Source organism: Scyliorhinus torazame, chromosome 17 (assembly GCF_047496885.1).
Source record: "Scyliorhinus torazame isolate Kashiwa2021f chromosome 17, sScyTor2.1, whole genome shotgun sequence".
Lineage (NCBI taxonomy): Eukaryota > Metazoa > Chordata > Chondrichthyes > Carcharhiniformes > Scyliorhinidae > Scyliorhinus > Scyliorhinus torazame.
In genome coordinates, this window is record NC_092723.1 from 976,657 (window position 1) to 995,068 (window position 18,412).

General features: G+C 55.0%; 1 protein-coding gene across 2 annotated transcripts in view; it reads left to right on the forward strand.

Moving 5' to 3' along the window:
* LOC140393615 (laminin subunit beta-3-like) overlaps nt 1-18,412 on the forward strand; it is a 118,580-nt gene that overhangs the window by 25,565 nt on the left and 74,603 nt on the right. For both annotated transcript variants that reach the window (XM_072479885.1, XM_072479886.1), the window contains exons 5-8: nt 14,799-14,872; nt 16,400-16,585; nt 16,860-16,923; nt 17,843-18,042. In XM_072479885.1, coding sequence (XP_072335986.1) covers nt 14,799-14,872; nt 16,400-16,585; nt 16,860-16,923; nt 17,843-18,042 — 524 coding nt within the window. The remainder of the gene's footprint in view (nt 1-14,798; nt 14,873-16,399; nt 16,586-16,859; nt 16,924-17,842; nt 18,043-18,412) is intronic.

Consider the following 18,412-nt stretch of genomic DNA (forward strand, 5'->3'; position numbering starts at 1 on the left):
CCACCGTGCCACTGTGCAACCGTGCCACCATGCCACCGTGCCACCATGCCACCATGCCACCGTGCCACCGTGCTACCGTGCCACCGTGCTACCATGCCACCGTGCAACCGTGCCACCGTGCTACCGTGCCACCGTGCTACCATGCCATTGTGCCACCGTGCCACTGTGCCACCGTGCTACCGTATCACCATGCCACCGTGCTACCATTCCACCGTGCTGCCGTGCCACCATGCCACCGTGCGACCGTGCTACCGTGCTACCGTGCCACCGTGCTACCGTGCCACCATGCCACCATGCTACTGTGCCACCGTGCCACCGTGCTACTGTGCCACTGTGCCACCGTGCCACCGTGCCACCGTGCTACTGTGCCACTGTGCCACCGTGCTACCGTGCCACCATGCTACTGTGCCACCATGCCACCGTGCTACCGTGCCACCATGCCACCATGCCACCGTGCTACCGTGCCACCGTGCCACCTTGCTACCATGCCACCATGCCACCGTGCCACCGTGCTACCGTGCCACTGTGCCACCGTGCTACCGTGCCACCGTGCTACCTTGCCACTGTGTTACCATGCCACCGTCCTACCGTGCCTCCGTGCCACCATGCCACCATGCTACTGTGCTACCGTGCCACTGTGCCACCCTGCTACCATGCTACTGTGCCACCGTGCTACCATGCCACCGTGCTACCGTGCCACCATGCCACCATGCCACCGTGCTACTGTGCCACCGTGCTACCGTGCCACCATGCCTACCGTGCCACCTTGCTACCGAGCCACCATGCCACCTTGCCACCATGCCACCATGCCACCATGCCTACCGTGCCACCGTGCCACCGTGCTACAATGCCACCATGCTACCATGCCACCGTGACACCGAGCTATCGTGTTACCGTGCTACCGTGCCACCGTGCCACGTGACACCATGCCACCGTGCTAACGTGCCACCGTGCCTCCGTGCCACCGTGCTACCGTGCCACCGTGCCTCCGTGCCACCGTGCTACCGTGCCACCGTGCCAATGTGCCACCGTGCTACCGTGCCACCGTGCTACCGTGCCACCGTGCCACCATGCTACCGTGCCACCATGCCATCGTGCTACCATGCCACCGTGCTACCGTGCCACCGTGCCACTGTGCCACCGTGCTACCGTGCCACCGTGCAACTGTGCCACTGTGCCACCATGCCACCATGCCACCGTGCTACCGTGCCACCGTGCCACCATGCTACCATGCCACCGTGCCACCTTGATACCGTGCCACCGTGCCACCGTGCTACCGTGCCACCTTGCTACTGTGCCACTGTGCCACCTTGCTACCATGAAACCATGCCACTGTGCCACCGTGCTACCATGCCACCGTGTTACCGTGCCACCGTGCTACCATGCCACCGTGCCGCCGTGCCAGTGTGCCACCATGCCACCATGCTACCATGCCACTGTGCTGCCGTGCCACCGTGCCACCGTGCTACCGTGCCACCGTGCCACCGTGCTACCGTGCCACCGTGCCACCGTGCCACCATGCTACCGTGCTACCGTGCCACTGTGCCGCCGTGCCACCGTGCAACCATGCCACCGTGCTACCATGCCACTGTGCTACCGTGCCACCGTGCCACTGTGCCACTGTGCTACCGTGCTACCATGCCACCGTGCTACCATGCCACCGTGCTACCATGCCACTGTGCTACCGTGCCACCGTGCTACCGTGCCACTGTGCCACCGTGCTACCGTGCTACCATGCCACTGTGCTACCATGCCACCATGCCACCGTGCTACCATGCCACTGTGCTACTGTGCTACCATGCCACCGTGCTACTGTGCCACTGTGCCACCGTGCTACTGTGCTACCGTGCCACCGTGCTACCGTGCCACTGTGCTACCGTGCCACCGTGCTACTGTGCCACTGTGCCACCGTGCTACTGTGCTACCGTGCCACCGTGCTACCGTGCCACTGTGCTACCGTGCCACCATACCACTGTGCTACCGTGCCACCGTGCCACCGTGCCACCATGCCACTGTACTACCGTGCCACCGTGCCACCATGCCACTGTGCTACCATGCCACCATGCTACCATGCTACCATGCCACCATGCCACCGTGCCACCATGCTACTGTGCCACTGTGCCACCGTGCTACCATGCCACTGTGCTACCGTGCCACCGTGCTACTGTGCCACCATGCTACTGTGCTACCGTGCCACCGTGCTACTGTGCCACTGTGCCACCGTGCTACCATGCCACTGTGCTACCGTGCCACCATGCTACTGTGCCACTGTGCTACCGTGCCACCATGCCACCGTGCCACCGTGCTACCATGCCACTGTGCTACCGTGCCACCGTGCCACCGTGCTACCGTGCTACCGTGCTACCGTGCCACCGTGCCACCGTGCTACCGTGCTACCGTGCTACCATGCCACCGTGCTACCGTGCCACTGTGCCACTGTGCCACCATGCTACTGTGCCACCGTGCTACCGTGCTACCGTGCCACCATGCTACTGTGCTACCGTGCTACCGTGCCACCATGCTACTGTGCCACTGTGCCACCGTGCCACCATGCTACTGTGCCACCGTGCTACCGTGCCACCATGCTACTGTGCCACCGTGCTACCGTGCCACCATGCTACTGTGCCACTGTGCCACCGTGCCACCATGCTACTGTGCCACCGTGCTACCGTGCCACTGTGCCACCGTGCCACCATGCTACTGTGCCACCATGCTACCGTGCCACTGTGCCACCGTGCCACCATGCTACTGTGCTACCGTGCTACCATGCCACCGTGCTACCGTGCCACTGTGCCACCGTGCCACCATGCTACTGTGCCACCGTGCTACCGTGCCACCATGCTACTGTGCCACCGTGCTACCGTGCTACCGTGCCACCATGCTACTGTGCCACCGTGCCACTGTGCCACCGTGCCACCATGCCACCGTGCTACCATGCCACTGTGCTACCGTGCCACCGTGCCACCGTGCTACCGTGCTACCGTGCCACCGTGCCACCGTGCTACCGTGCCGCCATGCCACCGTGCCACAGTGCCACCATGCCACCATGCCACCATGCTACCGTGCTACCGTGCTACCGTGCTACCGTGCCACCTTGCTACCATGCCACTCTGCCACCGTGCCACCGTGCTACCGTGCTACCATGCCACCGTGCTACCGTGCCACCGTGCCACCGTGCTACTGTGCCACCATGCCATCATGCCACCATGCCATCGTGCCACCGTGCCACTGTGGTACCGTGCCACCGTGCCACCGTGCTACTGTCCCACCATGCCATCATGCCACCGTGCTACCGTGCCACCATGCCATCATGCCACCGTGCTACCGTGCCACCGTGCCACCGTGCTACCGTGCCACCATGCCATCATGCCACCGTGCTACCGTGCCACCGTGCCACCGTGCTACCGTGCCACCGTGCCACCGTGCTACCGTGCCACCGTGCCACTGTGGTACCGTGCCACCGTGCTACCGTGCCACCGTGCCTCCGTGCTACCATGCCACCGTGCCACCGTGCTACCGTGCCACCGTGCTACCGTGCCATCGTGCTACCGTGCCATCGTGCCTCCGTACTACCATGCCACCGTGCCACCGTGCTACCGTGCCACCTTGCTACCGTGCCACCGTGCCACCGTGCCACCGTGCCACCGTGCTACCATGCCACCGTGCCACTGTGCCACCGTGATACCGTGCCAGCATGCCACCGTGCTACTCTGCCACCGTGCTACCGTGCCACCGTGCCACCGTGCCTCCGTGCCACCATGCCACCGTGCCACCATGCTAACGTGCCTCCGTGCCACCATGCCACCGTGCCACCGTGCTACCGTGCCACCATGCCACCGTGCTACTGTGCCGCCATGCTACCGTGTCACCATGCCACCGTGCTACTGTGCCACCATGCTACCGTGTCACCATGCCACCGTGCCACCGTGCCTACCGTGCAACCTTGCTACCGAGCCACCATGCCACCGTGCCTACCGTGCCACCGTGCTACCGTGTCACCATGACACCGTGCCACCGTGCCACCGTGACCCCGTGCTACCATGCCGCCAAACTACCATGCCACCATGCCACCATGCCACCATGACACCGTGCCACCGTGCCACCGTGCTACCATGCCACCGTGCTACCATGCCACCGTGCCACCGTGCTACCATGCCACCGTGCCACCGTGCTACAATGCCACCGTGCTACCATGCCACCGTGCCACCGTGACACCGAGCTATCATGTTACCGTGCCACCGTGCCACCGTGCCACCATGCCACCGTGCTACCGTGCCACCGTGCTACCGTGCCACCGTGCTACCGTGCCACCATGCCACCGTGCCACCGTGCCACCGTGCCACCATGCCACCGTGCCACCATGCCACCGTGCCACCGTGCCACCATGCTACCGTGCCACCATGCCACCGTGCCACCGTGCTACCGTGCCACCGTGCCATGGTCCTACCATGCCACCGTGCCACCATGCCACTGTGCCACCGTGCCACTGTGCTACCATGCCACCGTGCTACCATGCCACCGTGCCACCGTGCTACCATGCCACCGTGCTACTGTGCCACCGTGCTACCATGCCACCGTGCCACCATGTCACTGTGCCACCAGGCTACCATGCCACCATGCCACTGTGCCACCATGCCACCATGCCACTGTGCCACCGTGCCATTGTGCCACCATGCTATCATGCCACCGTGCCACCATGCCACCATGATATCGTGCCACCGTGCTACCGTGCCATTGTGCCACCGTGCCACCGTGCCGCCGTGCCACCGTGCCACCATGCCACCGTGCTACCATGCCAATGTGCCACCGTGCCACTGTGCTACCGTGCTACCGTGCTACCATGCCACCATGCTACCGTGCCACCATGCCACCGTGCTACCGTGCTGCCATGCCAATGTGCCACCGTGCCACTGTGCTACCGTGCCACCGTGCTACCATGCCACCATGCTACCGTGCCACCATGCCACCGTGCTACCGTGCTGCCATGCTACCATGCCACCGTGACACCATGCCACCATGCTACCATGCCACCATGCCACCGTGCCACTGTGCTACCATGCCACCGTGCTACCGTGCCACCGTGCCACCGTGCCACCATGCTACCGTGCTACCGTGCCACCGTGCCACTGTGCCACTGTGCAACCGTGCCACCATGCCACCGTGCCACCATGCCACCGTGCCACTGTGCCACCGTGCTACCATGCCACCATGCTATCGTGCCACCGTTCTATCGTGCCACCGTGCCACCGTGCTACCGTGCCACCGTGCCACCGTGCCACTGTGCAACCGTGCCACCATGCCACCGTGCCACCATGCCACCATGCCACCGTGCCACCGTGCTACCGTGCCACCGTGCTACCATGCCACCGTGCAACCGTGCCACCGTGCTACCGTGCCACCGTGCTACCATGCCATTGTGCCACCGTGCCACTGTGCCACCGTGCTACCGTATCACCATGCCACCGTGCTACCATTCCACCGTGCTGCCGTGCCACCATGCCACCGTGCGACCGTGCTACCGTGCTACCGTGCCACCGTGCTACCGTGCCACCATGCCACCATGCTACTGTGCCACCGTGCCACCGTGCTACTGTGCCACTGTGCCACCGTGCCACCGTGCCACCGTGCTACTGTGCCACTGTGCCACCGTGCTACCGTGCCACCATGCTACTGTGCCACCATGCCACCGTGCTACCGTGCCACCATGCCACCATGCCACCGTGCTACCGTGCCACCGTGCCACCTTGCTACCATGCCACCATGCCACCGTGCCACCGTGCTACCGTGCCACTGTGCCACCGTGCTACCGTGCCACCGTGCTACCTTGCCACTGTGTTACCATGCCACCGTCCTACCGTGCCTCCGTGCCACCATGCCACCATGCTACTGTGCTACCGTGCCACTGTGCCACCCTGCTACCATGCTACTGTGCCACCGTGCTACCATGCCACCGTGCTACCGTGCCACCATGCCACCATGCCACCGTGCTACTGTGCCACCGTGCTACCGTGCCACCATGCCTACCGTGCCACCTTGCTACCGAGCCACCATGCCACCTTGCCACCATGCCACCATGCCACCATGCCTACCGTGCCACCGTGCCACCGTGCTACAATGCCACCATGCTACCATGCCACCGTGACACCGAGCTATCGTGTTACCGTGCTACCGTGCCACCGTGCCACGTGACACCATGCCACCGTGCTAACGTGCCACCGTGCCTCCGTGCCACCGTGCTACCGTGCCACCGTGCCTCCGTGCCACCGTGCTACCGTGCCACCGTGCCAATGTGCCACCGTGCTACCGTGCCACCGTGCTACCGTGCCACCGTGCCACCATGCTACCGTGCCACCATGCCATCGTGCTACCATGCCACCGTGCTACCGTGCCACCGTGCCACTGTGCCACCGTGCTACCGTGCCACCGTGCAACTGTGCCACTGTGCCACCATGCCACCATGCCACCGTGCTACCGTGCCACCGTGCCACCATGCTACCATGCCACCGTGCCACCTTGATACCGTGCCACCGTGCCACCGTGCTACCGTGCCACCTTGCTACTGTGCCACTGTGCCACCTTGCTACCATGAAACCATGCCACTGTGCCACCGTGCTACCATGCCACCGTGTTACCGTGCCACCGTGCTACCATGCCACCGTGCCGCCGTGCCAGTGTGCCACCATGCCACCATGCTACCATGCCACTGTGCTGCCGTGCCACCGTGCCACCGTGCTACCGTGCCACCGTGCCACCGTGCTACCGTGCCACCGTGCCACCGTGCCACCATGCTACCGTGCTACCGTGCCACTGTGCCGCCGTGCCACCGTGCAACCATGCCACTGTGCCACCGTACCACCGTGCGACCATGCCACCGCGCTACCATGCCACCATGCCACCGCGCTACCATGCCACCATGCCACCGTGCGACCATGCCACCGTGCTACCGTGCTACCATGCCACCATGCCACCGTGCGACCATGCCACCGTGCCACCGTGCCAGAAGGAGGCCATCCAGCCCATCAAGTCTGCACCAACCCTCTGAAATAACATCCTACCTAGGCCCGCGCCCCCACCCTATCCCGTAACCCAATAACCCCACCTACCCTTTTGGACACCAAGGGGCAATTGAGCACGGCCAATGCACCTAACCTGTACATCTTTTGGCTATGGGAGGAAACCGGAGCACCCGGAGGAAACCAATGCAGACCCTGGGGGTACGTATAAACAGTGACCCAAGGCTGGAATTGAACTCCGGTCCTGACCTTGTGAGGCAGCAGTGCTAACCACAGTGCCGCTGCAGCTTTTGAAGGCATATAGCCAGAATGTCTGACAGCAGTCAGATCTTTCCTGTAAAGCAGTGTCAGGAGATTTCTTCCTCAAAGAATATCTCTGTAAACAAGTATTCCTCTGTGCCATTGCTATTTAAGATGGATTGAGAGCTGCGATGGTTGTTTATTAAGGGTATTGTATTCACTGTATTGAGTAGCATTGTTTAAGGAGTAACTAAGCTATTTTCTGGTGTGATGCGAAAGGTTTTAATACTATGTTAGTAAAGTTTGTTTTAAAATACCATGGGCTGGATTTCCAGCTGGCGGGATCCTCCATTTCATCAGCAGCGCACTCACGCCTGCGGATTTCCCACAATGGGAAACCCCATTGGCCGGCTGCTGGGATGGGGAATCCTGCTGCCAGCGGGGAAGCACCGCAACAGAAAATGGTGGTACGGAGAACATAGAACATAGAACATAGAAAATACAGCACAGAACAGGCCCTTCAGCCCACGATGTTGTGCCGAACCTTTGTCCTAGATTAATCATAGATTAACATTGAATTTACAGTGCAGAAGGAGGCCATTCGGCCCTTTGAGTCTGCACCGGCTCTTGGAAAGAGCACCCTACCCAAACTCAACACTTCCACCCAACACCAAGGGCAATTTGGACATTAAGGGCAATTTATCATTGGCCAATTCACCTAACCCGCACATCTTTGGACTGTGGGAGGAAACTGGAGCACCCGGAGGAAACCCACGCAGACACGGGGAGGACGTGCAGACTCCGCACAGACAGTGACCCAAGCCGGAATCGAACCTGGGACCCTGGAGCTGTGAAGCAATTGTGCTATCCACAATGCTACCGTGCTGCCCTTGAGAACAAATAAATCTACACTATCATTTTACTGTAATCCATATACCTATCCAATAGCTGCTTGAAGGTCCCTAATGTTTCCGACTCAACTACTTCCACAGGCAGTGCATTCCATGCCCCCACTACTCTCTGGGTAAAGAACCTACCTCTGATATCCCTCCTATATCTTCCACCTTTCACCTTAAATTTATGTCCCCTTGTAATGGTTTGTTCCACCCAGGGAAAAAGTCTCTGACTGTCTACTCTATCTATTCCCCTGATCATCTTATAAACCTCTATCAAGTCGCCCCTCATCCTTCTCCGTTCTAATGAGAAAAGGCCTAGCACCCTCAACCTTTCCTCGTAAGACCTACTCTCCATACCAGGCAACATCCTGGTAAATCTTCTTTGCACCTTTTCCAAAGCTTCCACATCCTTCCTAAAATGAGGCGACCAGAACTGTACACAGTACTCCAAATGTGGCCTTACCAAAGTTTTGTACAGCTGCATCATCACCTCACGGCTCTTAAATTCAATCCCTCTGTTAATGAACGCGAGCACACCATAGGCCTTCTTCACAGCTCTATCCACTTGAGTGGCAACTTTCAAAGATGTATGAACATAGACCCCAAGATCTCTCTGCTCCTCCACATTGCCAAGAACTCTACCGTTAACCCTGTATTCCGCATTCATATTTGTCCTTCCAAAATGGACAACCTCACACTTTTCAAGGTTAAATTCCATCTGCCACTTCTCAGCCCAGCTCTGCATCCTATCTATGTCTCTTTGCAGCCGACAACAGCCCTCCTTACTATCCACAACTCCACCAATCTTCGTATCGTCTGCAAATTTACTGACCCACCCTTCAACTCCCTCATCCAAGTCATTAATGAAAATCACAAACAGCAGAGGACCCAGAACTGATCCCTGGGTACGCCACTGGTAACTGGGATCCAGGCTGAATATTTGCCATCCACCACCACTCTCTGACTTCTATCGATTAGCCAGTTCGTTATCCAACTGGCCAAATTTCCCACTATCCCATGCCTCCTTACTTTCTGCATAAGCCTACCATGGGGAACTTTATCAAATGCCTTACTAAAATCCATGTGCACTACATCCACTGCTTTACCTTCATCCACATGCTTGGTCACCTCCTCAAAGAATTCAATAAGATTTGTAAGGCAAGACCTACCCCTCACAAATCCGTGCTGACTATCCCTAATCAAGCAGTGTCTTTCCAGATGCTCAGAAATCCTATCCTTCAGTACCCTTTCCATTACTTTGTCTACCACCGAAGTAAGACTAACTGGCCTGTAATTCCCAGGGTTATCCCTAGTCCCTTTTTTGAACAGGGGCACGACATTCTCTACTCTCCAATCCCCTGGTACCACCCCTGTTGACAGTGAGGACGAAAAGATCATTGCCAACGGCTCTGCAATTTCATCTCTTGCTTCCCATAGAATCCTTGGATATATCCCGTCAGGCCCGGGGGACTTGTCTATCCTCAAGTTTTTCAAAATGCCCAACACATCTTCCTTCCTAACAAGTATTTCCTCGAGCTTACCAATCTGTTTCACACTGTCCTCTCCAACAATATCACCCCTCTCATTTGTGAATACAGAAGAAAAGTACTCGTTCAAGACCTCTCCTATCTCTTCAGACTCAATACACAATCTCCCGCTACTGTCCTTGATCGGACCTACCCTCGCTCTAGTCATTCTCATATTTCTCACATATGTGTAAAAGGCCTTGGGGTTTTCCTTGATCCTACCCGCCAAAGATTGTTCATGCCCTCTCTTAGCTCTCCTAATCCCTTTCTTCAGTTCCCTCCTGGCTATCTTGTATCCCTCCAATGCCCTGTCTGAACCTTGTTTCCTCAGCCTTACATAAGTCACCTTTTTCCTCTTAACAAGACATTCAACCTCTCTTGTCAACCATGGTTCCCTCACTCGACCATCTCTTCCCTGCCTGACAGGGACATACATATCAAGGACACGTAGCACCTGTTCCTTGAACAAGTTCCACATTTCACTTGTGTCCTTCCCTGCCAGCCTATGTTCCCAACTTATGCACTTCAATTCTTGTCTGACAACATCGTATTTACCCTTCGCCCAATTGTAAACCTTGCCCTGTTGCACGTACCTATCCCTCTCCATTACTAAAGTGAAAGTCACAGAATTGTGGTCACTATCTCCAAAATGCTCCCCCACTAACAAATCTATCACTTGCCCTGGCTCATTACCCAGTACTAAATCCAATATTGCCCCTCCTCTGGTCGGGCAATCTACATACTGTGTTAGAAAAGCTTCCTGGACACACTGCACAAACACCACCCCATCCAAACTATTTGATCTGAAGAGTTTCCACTCAATATTTGGGAAGTTAAAGTCGCCCATGACTACTACCCTATGACTTCTGCACCTTTCCAAAATCTGTTTCCCAATCTGTTCCTCCACATCTCTGCTACTATTGGGGGGCCTATAGAAAACTCCTAACAAGGTGACTGCTCCTTTCCTATTTCTGACTTCAACCCATACTACCTCAATAGGGTGATACTCCTCGAACTGCCTTTCTGCAGCTGTTATACTATCTCTAATTAATAATGCCACCCCCCCCCACCTCTTTTACCACCCTCCCTAATCTTATTGAAACATCTATAACCAGGGACCTCCAACAACCATTTCTGCCCCTCTTCTAGCCAAGTTTCCGTGATGGCCACCACATCGTAGTCCCAAGTACCGATCCATGCCTTAAGTTCACCCACCTTATTCCTGATGCTTCTTGCGTTGAAGTATACACACTTCAACCCATCTCCGTGCCTGCAAGTACTCTCCTTTGTCAGTGTTCCCTTCCCCACTGCCTCATTACACGCTTTGGCGTCCTGAATATCGGCTACCTTAGTTGCTGGACTACAAATCCGGTTCCCATTCCCCTGCCAAATTAATTTAAACCCTCCCGAAGAGTACTAGAAAACCTCCCTCCCAGGATATTGGTGCCCCTCTGGTTCAGATGCAACCCGTCCTGCTTGTACAGGTCCCACCTTCCCCAGAATGCGCTCCAATTATCCAAATACCTGAAGCCCTCCCTCCTACACCATTCCTGCAGCCACGTGTTCAACTGCACTCTCTCCCTATTCCTAGCCTCGCTATCACGTGGCACCGGCAACAAACCAGAGATGACAACTCTGTCTGTCCTGGCTTTTAACTTCCAGCCTAACTCCCTAAACTTGTTTATTACCTCCACACCCCTTTTCCTACCTATGTCGTTGGTACCAATGTGCACCACAACTTCTGGCTGCTCACCCTCCCCCTTAAGGATCCTGAAGACACGATCCGAGACATCCCTGGCCCTGGCACCCGGGAGGCAACATACCTTCCGGGAGTCTCGCTCGCGACCACAGAATCTCCTATTTATTCCCCTAACCATTGAATCTCCTACAACTATTGCTTTTCTATTCTCCCCCCTTCCCTTCTGAGCCCCAGAGCCAGACTCAGTGCCAGAGACCTGGCCGCTAGGGCCTTCCCCCGATAGGTCATCCCCCCCAACAGCATCCAAAACGGTATACTTGTTTTGAAGGGGAACGGCCACGAGGGATCCCTGCACTTTCTGCCTGTTTGTTTTTTTCCCCCTGACTGTAACCCAGCTATTCTTGTCCTGTACCTTGGGTGTGGTTATCTCCTTGTAACTCTTCTCAATCACCCCCTCTGCCTCCCGGATGATCCAAAGTTCATCCAGCTTCAGCTCCAGTTCCCTAACACGGCCTTTGAGGAGCTGAAGTTGGGTGCACTTCCCGCAGGTATAGTCAGTGGGTACACCGGTGGTATCCCTCACCACCCACATCCTACAGGAGGAGCATGTAACTGGCCTAGCCTCCATCCCCTCTTACCTGACAGAATATAGCTGCCCTGTGGACTAACTAGATCTCCGCCCTCCGACCCTGCTCCCAGTCAGCTACACTTTCTGTAAACTCCTGGCTCTCTTTGCACTCTTTGCGGAAATGTCGGAAACAAAATGAAAGGAGCACTTTACTCCCTCCTCACCTAACTCCCTCGGTCACCAAACTCTTACTATAGCACTCAAAATGCACCAAATTCAGCACTCAGTGCAAGCAAAGTCTGCACTGTAGGGGATCACTTTTATACTGTGAATCTCGCCTCTGAAAACTGGCCTAATCCAATTAACTAATTAACAAGCTCCAGCTGCAAGTGCCTACAAGTAGAAGCCTGTTTAAAGCTTATTGAAAATTCACCTTCTTCTAAACCAAACAGCAACTTTTAAGTTAATTAACTAAATAAAAGAAAGACTAAACTTTAGATAAAAATGAAGCCTTACACTCCCTCGGTCACCAAACTCTCACTATCGCACTCAAATGCACCAAATTCAGCACTCAGTGCAAACAAAAGAGAATCCCGCTCCATCTCCATATTTCATTGCAAACCCACTCCTGGAGCGAATTATCCTTTCCTCACAGTGTTACAAAATTAAAATAACATGGGCAGGATTCTCCCCTACCCGGCGGGGCGGGGGGTTCCGGCGGGATGGAGTGGGGGGAACCACTCCTTCGTCAGGCCGCCCCAAAGGTGTGGAAATCTCCGCACCTTTAGGGGCCAAGCCCTTACCTTGAGGGGCTGGGCCCGCGCCGGAGCGGTTTCCGCTCAACCGGCTGGCGGGAAAGGCCTTTGGTGCCACGCCAGCCGGGGCCGAAAAGTCTTCACTGTGCGACGCGGGTCCGTGCATGCGCAGGGGAGGGGGTCTCTTCCGCCTCCGCCATAGTGAAGACCATGGCGAAGGCGGAAGAAAAAGAGTGCCCCCACGGCACAGGCCCGCCCACCGATCGGTGGGCCCCGATCGCCTTGTCCCGCCGTTCAAAAGGTGGTTAATCCACGCTGGCGGGACAGGCATTCCAACAGCGGGACTTCGGCCCATCGCGGGGGTGGGCCCACTGACCGGCACGGTGCGATTCCCGTCCCCGCCCACCGGCGCGGATGATTCCCACCCCCACGGAATCTCTGGTGGCGGAGACTTCGGGACACGGCGGGGGCGGGATTCACGCCAGCCCCCGGTGATTCCCTGACCCGGCGGGAGATTGGAGAATCCCGCCCCATATTGGGGTTGGTGTCCAGTGTCCGAGTCACTAATGGGATCTGGTCTGGGATTGGAATATCAGACACAGGGGGTGGGATTCTCCAACCTCCCGCTGGGTCGGAGAGACGCCGGGGGGTGGCGTGAATCCCGCCCCACCACCCTGACGCCAGCTGCCGAATTCTCTGGCACCGTTTTTTTGGCGGGGACGGGAATCGTGCTGCGCTAGTCGCCGGCCGCTGGCAGTGGCCCACCCCGGCGATTCTCCGGCCCGCGATGGGCCGAATGGCCGACCATTTCCGGCCATTCCCGCCGACGTAAATCAATGGGGGGACCTGGCTCTACGGGCGGCCTGCAGAGTCCTCAGGGTGGCGCGGGGGGATCTGGCCCCGGGGGGTGCCCCCACGGTGGCCTGGCCCGCGATTGGGGCCCACTGATCCGCGGGCGGGTCTGTGCAGTGGGGGCACTCTTTCCCTCCGCACCGGCTGCTGTGAACCTCCGCCATGGCCGGCGCGGAGAAGAACCCCGCTGCGCGTCTTCCTGCGCTGCTGGCTGTTCCTGGCGGTGGTGCCAACGGCATGCACAGCCTCTGCCACCGCGCCCAGGCCTGGTTAACGTTGGCGGGTGGCAGCCTCCATCCCACCCCAGGAAACAGGGTGACCTGCCTCCCTCCACGGCATCCAGCAGTGTCTCCAGCTTTGCATCGACGAATCTCGGGCTGCTGCTCGGGGCGACATTTTCTTGGCTGGAATGGGGTGATTCTCTGCAGCTTGTAAGGCTCTTGAGTGTCAATCTTGACCCTGGTGAATAACACGGCGGCATGCGTTGGAATTGCACTAGTTCCAAATGGTGCCGTGCTAGTCCATTAGGATGCCTTGAATCGGCCCAGGACCGACGCCCTTATCGGGGCCGTAGGACACCCACAATTCAGTCCCGGCGTCAACACATAGGGTGCGATTTAACTAATGAGGAACAAAATCCCATAGCGAGCGCAGCGCCGATAAACATCTGGCCACACAACGCAACTCCCGTTGTAAAAGGGGCCAAGGTCACACATCGCCCTGTTTTTTACACCGAGGACCCCAAAGTGACTCCTGACCACCCCAGCCTGAATGTACTATGGGATGGTCCCCACATCCCCCCCCCAACACCCACACAGGGCATCCCCAGTCACATGCATGCACGCAAGTAATGCCAGCTTGGCACCCTGGCAGTGCCACCTGAGCACCTTGGCAGTGCCATTCTGGTATCCAGGTGGCACCAGCAGTTCCAGGCAGCTCCCTGCCCAAAGAGCATTCTGCTGTGGGCCTCCGTTCTCTATGGGAGACCCCCCACAATTACCACTCCGTCAGGTCCCCGTTTGTGGGGACGAGTGCCAAGCAACGCTTGCCCGTGGTCTCCAAGGCGAAGGGGATTAATCCTAAATCATGTACCTCAGAAATCTGCACATTAAAGTGAGACGAGCTGTCGAGCTCTAATCTGCAGATTTGCCAAAAATTGATCCCGCCCCCTGCCCTTTGTAAATTACATCTGTGCTGGAACATATTTGATTGATTTCTTCTGACACTGTCTCTATCTTTACATTTACAGATCTGGATCAAGTGTACATACAGTTAGACATGGAAGGGAAATTCCAACTTAATGATATTCTTCTAAGATTCAAGGTAAACACTCTTTAATATATTTGCCGTGTGGCTGTTTTCTGTTCCACTATTATTTTCTTCTTATATTCATACAGCCCTCAGCTTGATAATCGGATAGAACAATACCAGACAATTATTGATATCGCCAGAAAGGCAACTGACTCACATTTGCTCACACTTCTCAGGGTGAGAAGTCACCAACTTGCTCTCCATCCGACAGACATTTTGGTCCAACATTATCGGTTACAAGTGGCGGGATTTTCCAACCCCCCGCCGGGTCGGAGAATCGCCGGGGGGCGGCGTTAATCCTGCCCCCGCCGGCCGCCGAATTCTCAGGCACCTGAGATTCGGCGGGGGCGGGAATCGCGCCGCGCCGGTCGGCGGGCCCCACCCCCCCCCCCGCCGATTCTCCGGCCCGCGATGGGCCGAAGTCCCGCTGCTGTAATACCGGTCCCGCCAGCGGGAATTAAACCACCTCCCTTACCAGCGGGACCAGGCGGCGCGAGCGGGCTCCGGGGTCCTGGGGAGGGCACGGGGTGATCTGGCCCCGGGGGATGTGCCCCCACGGTGGCCTGGCCCGCGATCGGGGCCCACCGATCCGCGGGCGGGTCTGTGCCGTGGGGGCACTCTTTCCCTTCCGCATCGGCCATAGCCTCCACCACGGCCGGGGTGGAGGTGACACCCCCCCCCCCCCCCGCGCATGCGCGGGATGACGTCAGTAGCCGCTGACGCTCCCGCGCATGCGCGGACTTCCGCTGGCCGGCAAGTCCCTTCGGCCCCGGCTGGCATGGCGCCAAAGGCCTTCCACACCGGCCGACGGGACGGCAACCACTCCGGCGCGGGCCTAGCCCCTAAAGGTGAGGGCTTGACCCCTAAAGGTGCTCCGCACCTTTGGGGCGGCCCGACACTGGAGTGTTTCCTGCCATTCCATTCCGCCGGGACCCCCCGCCACGCCAGGTAGGGGAGAATCCCGCCCAAGAAGCTGAAGTGCAAATGTCAATTGAGTTCGGAGTTCAAACTCAGACCTTAAGAAATTCCATTTCTAACATTGCTGCTCTCTCAGCTTATCAGAAACACAGAGGAAATATCACTTACAAATGTCCCTGAAAATCCATGTACAATGCTGGAGTACAAAGCAGGGGTTTCTGGTTTCAGTATTCATTGCTCACTTGATAGCAACCAAAGACTTTGACCCTTCTGAATAGTGCCGAAAGAAACATATACATTAATGTATGACTGCTACTCTGATACTATTTCCAATTGTGTCCTGGTCCATTCTACTTGCAATGTGCCCTTGCTGGTCATCGTTGATTTGTAATATGCTATTGGCCAATGTCAATACTGTCCCTTCCTTGACCTATGTTGGTTCCCTCTTCCTTCACTGACTGAATCAATGCTTCCAGCTCTTTTTTTTTAGCCATGCTACTTTGAGGTAGGATATTTCAGGGAACAATGGTCAGACATTATCAACTTGGTTATCTTTACACAAATGCAATCATCTTAACAACTCTGAACTTTTTATTTTTTCTGATCTATTTTTACCTTTAGTCTCCACGGCCGGCAGCCATGATGATTGAGCGCTCCACAGATTTTGGTCAAACCTGGAAACCGTACCAGTATTTTGCTGATGATTGCGCTGCATCCTTCCCTCAAATCCAAACAGGGCAACCCCACAGCTTTGATGATGCGCACTGTCAAGTACAGCCCCGGAATCAAGATTCATCAGATGATCAGGTACAGCCACCAGCAATAGACTGAGAATCACAACTAAACATTGTCAACCTATATTCTCAGAATCACATTGTACTTTCCAACTATCCACATTCTTTTTCATTTGGGAAACACATGTCTGGTTTATAAGCTGTAACATGTAAATCAATGAGCGATATAATGTCACGAATATCAGCAATTTTATTTGTTGAATATGTTGCTAAATTACAACCTGTAAAAACTAGTACTAATTAAACAAAGCATTTTGACATTCTCTTCTTTCCATTTTTGATTCCAGGTTACATTTAACCCACTCAAGCTGATTGATTACATTAGTGGTACAAAAAGTGACAAGATTAACAGTAAGGCACTTTTTTAACCTAATAAATCCCAATTAGTGTTTATGATCTCTCAACTTTTAAATTAACTCTGAGTTTTTTGATGCTTCCATAAAGAGGTACAGTAATCAGAATAATTAGAACTTCTGTTTATCAATAGTGAGTTCCTACTCACATGTTTGCATTGGTAGAGAAACTGCTGAATATATCAATAAGCTTCCTGAACAGATATGGATTTCTGATTGAATTTTTTAGATTAGAAAATTGTTTCAAACAACCTTACAGGTTGTTTTCAAGTCAAACTATTGAATCTTTATTACATTGTTCAATGTTGTAGAACTGTTTTTTCCCCCTGTTGCTGCTAATGAACCATCAATAACCTTGAGATAATGTAAGGTTAGAGGTTAAATAATTAGGGCCAGGGAACACAATTTTAGTTTGAAAATCAATCCTTATTTTTATGTACTAGTTTAATGATATAATTTATGGTTATATAACAAAACTGATGGGAATTCGAAAAGTAGAAAAAGAATTGCCTGGGCGATCGGCTGCCAGATGCATAACCGAGGTACCCCAGTGACCACTCACAGGAGAGTGGAATGACAGTTTAACCTGGAACACAATGGCAGTTATCACCATGAATGTGAATGGAATGAACTTATAATGGAAAATGTTGACATCGAAATGATAACAGGAAGGTGTACTCAGAACGTGCAAATAGACTTATTGTAGATAAGTTCTGTTTGTTTACTTGGTGTGAGGGGTGTATATATTCTGCTTAAATGCCTCACCCTATTGCCTTGATACTTCAAAACTTGCAAAAAGACTATTATTCAATAATAAATCTCGCTCACTGTCGTGATTTAAAATGCATTCTTATAGCTTAATCATATCCAGGAGAATCACAAGATCATGTAAACAAACATTGTTTCTCTGTCCTTAGACATAGCACCATTTACAAACCTGAGGATTAATTTTATCAAACCATACAAACCAACTTTATCCCATGAGCTTCATAATGTCAATCATTTCTATGCTGTGTATGACATGAGGTTTCAAGGCAGCTGTTTCTGTAATGGCCATGCATCCAGTTGCACCTCGGAAGATAACTCTGTGGAAGCCCCCCAAGGAGCAAGAAAAACGGTGAGAATCCCATTATTATTCCATGGTCTTATTTCAATTTACTGCAGAAAAAAGCTACAGACGAACAATCTTTATTGTACACCTTTGCACACTTTGTCGAAAGCACTGGCCACTACCCTGCCTTCATGTACAAAACAATTTAATTGGATGTTATTTCAGAATAAGGTTCACAAACTGTGGAAATGGAAAGGAAATTCACAGAGATGCATTAATAAGATCAAGAGAAAAATTGTATAAGAGAAGAAATATGAAACCCAATTCCACCTAGAATACCAAAGAGAAAATGCTGGAAAATCTCAGCAGGTCTGGCAGCATCTGTAGGGAGAGAAAAGAGCGAACGTTTCGAGTCCCGATGACCCTTTGTCAAAGC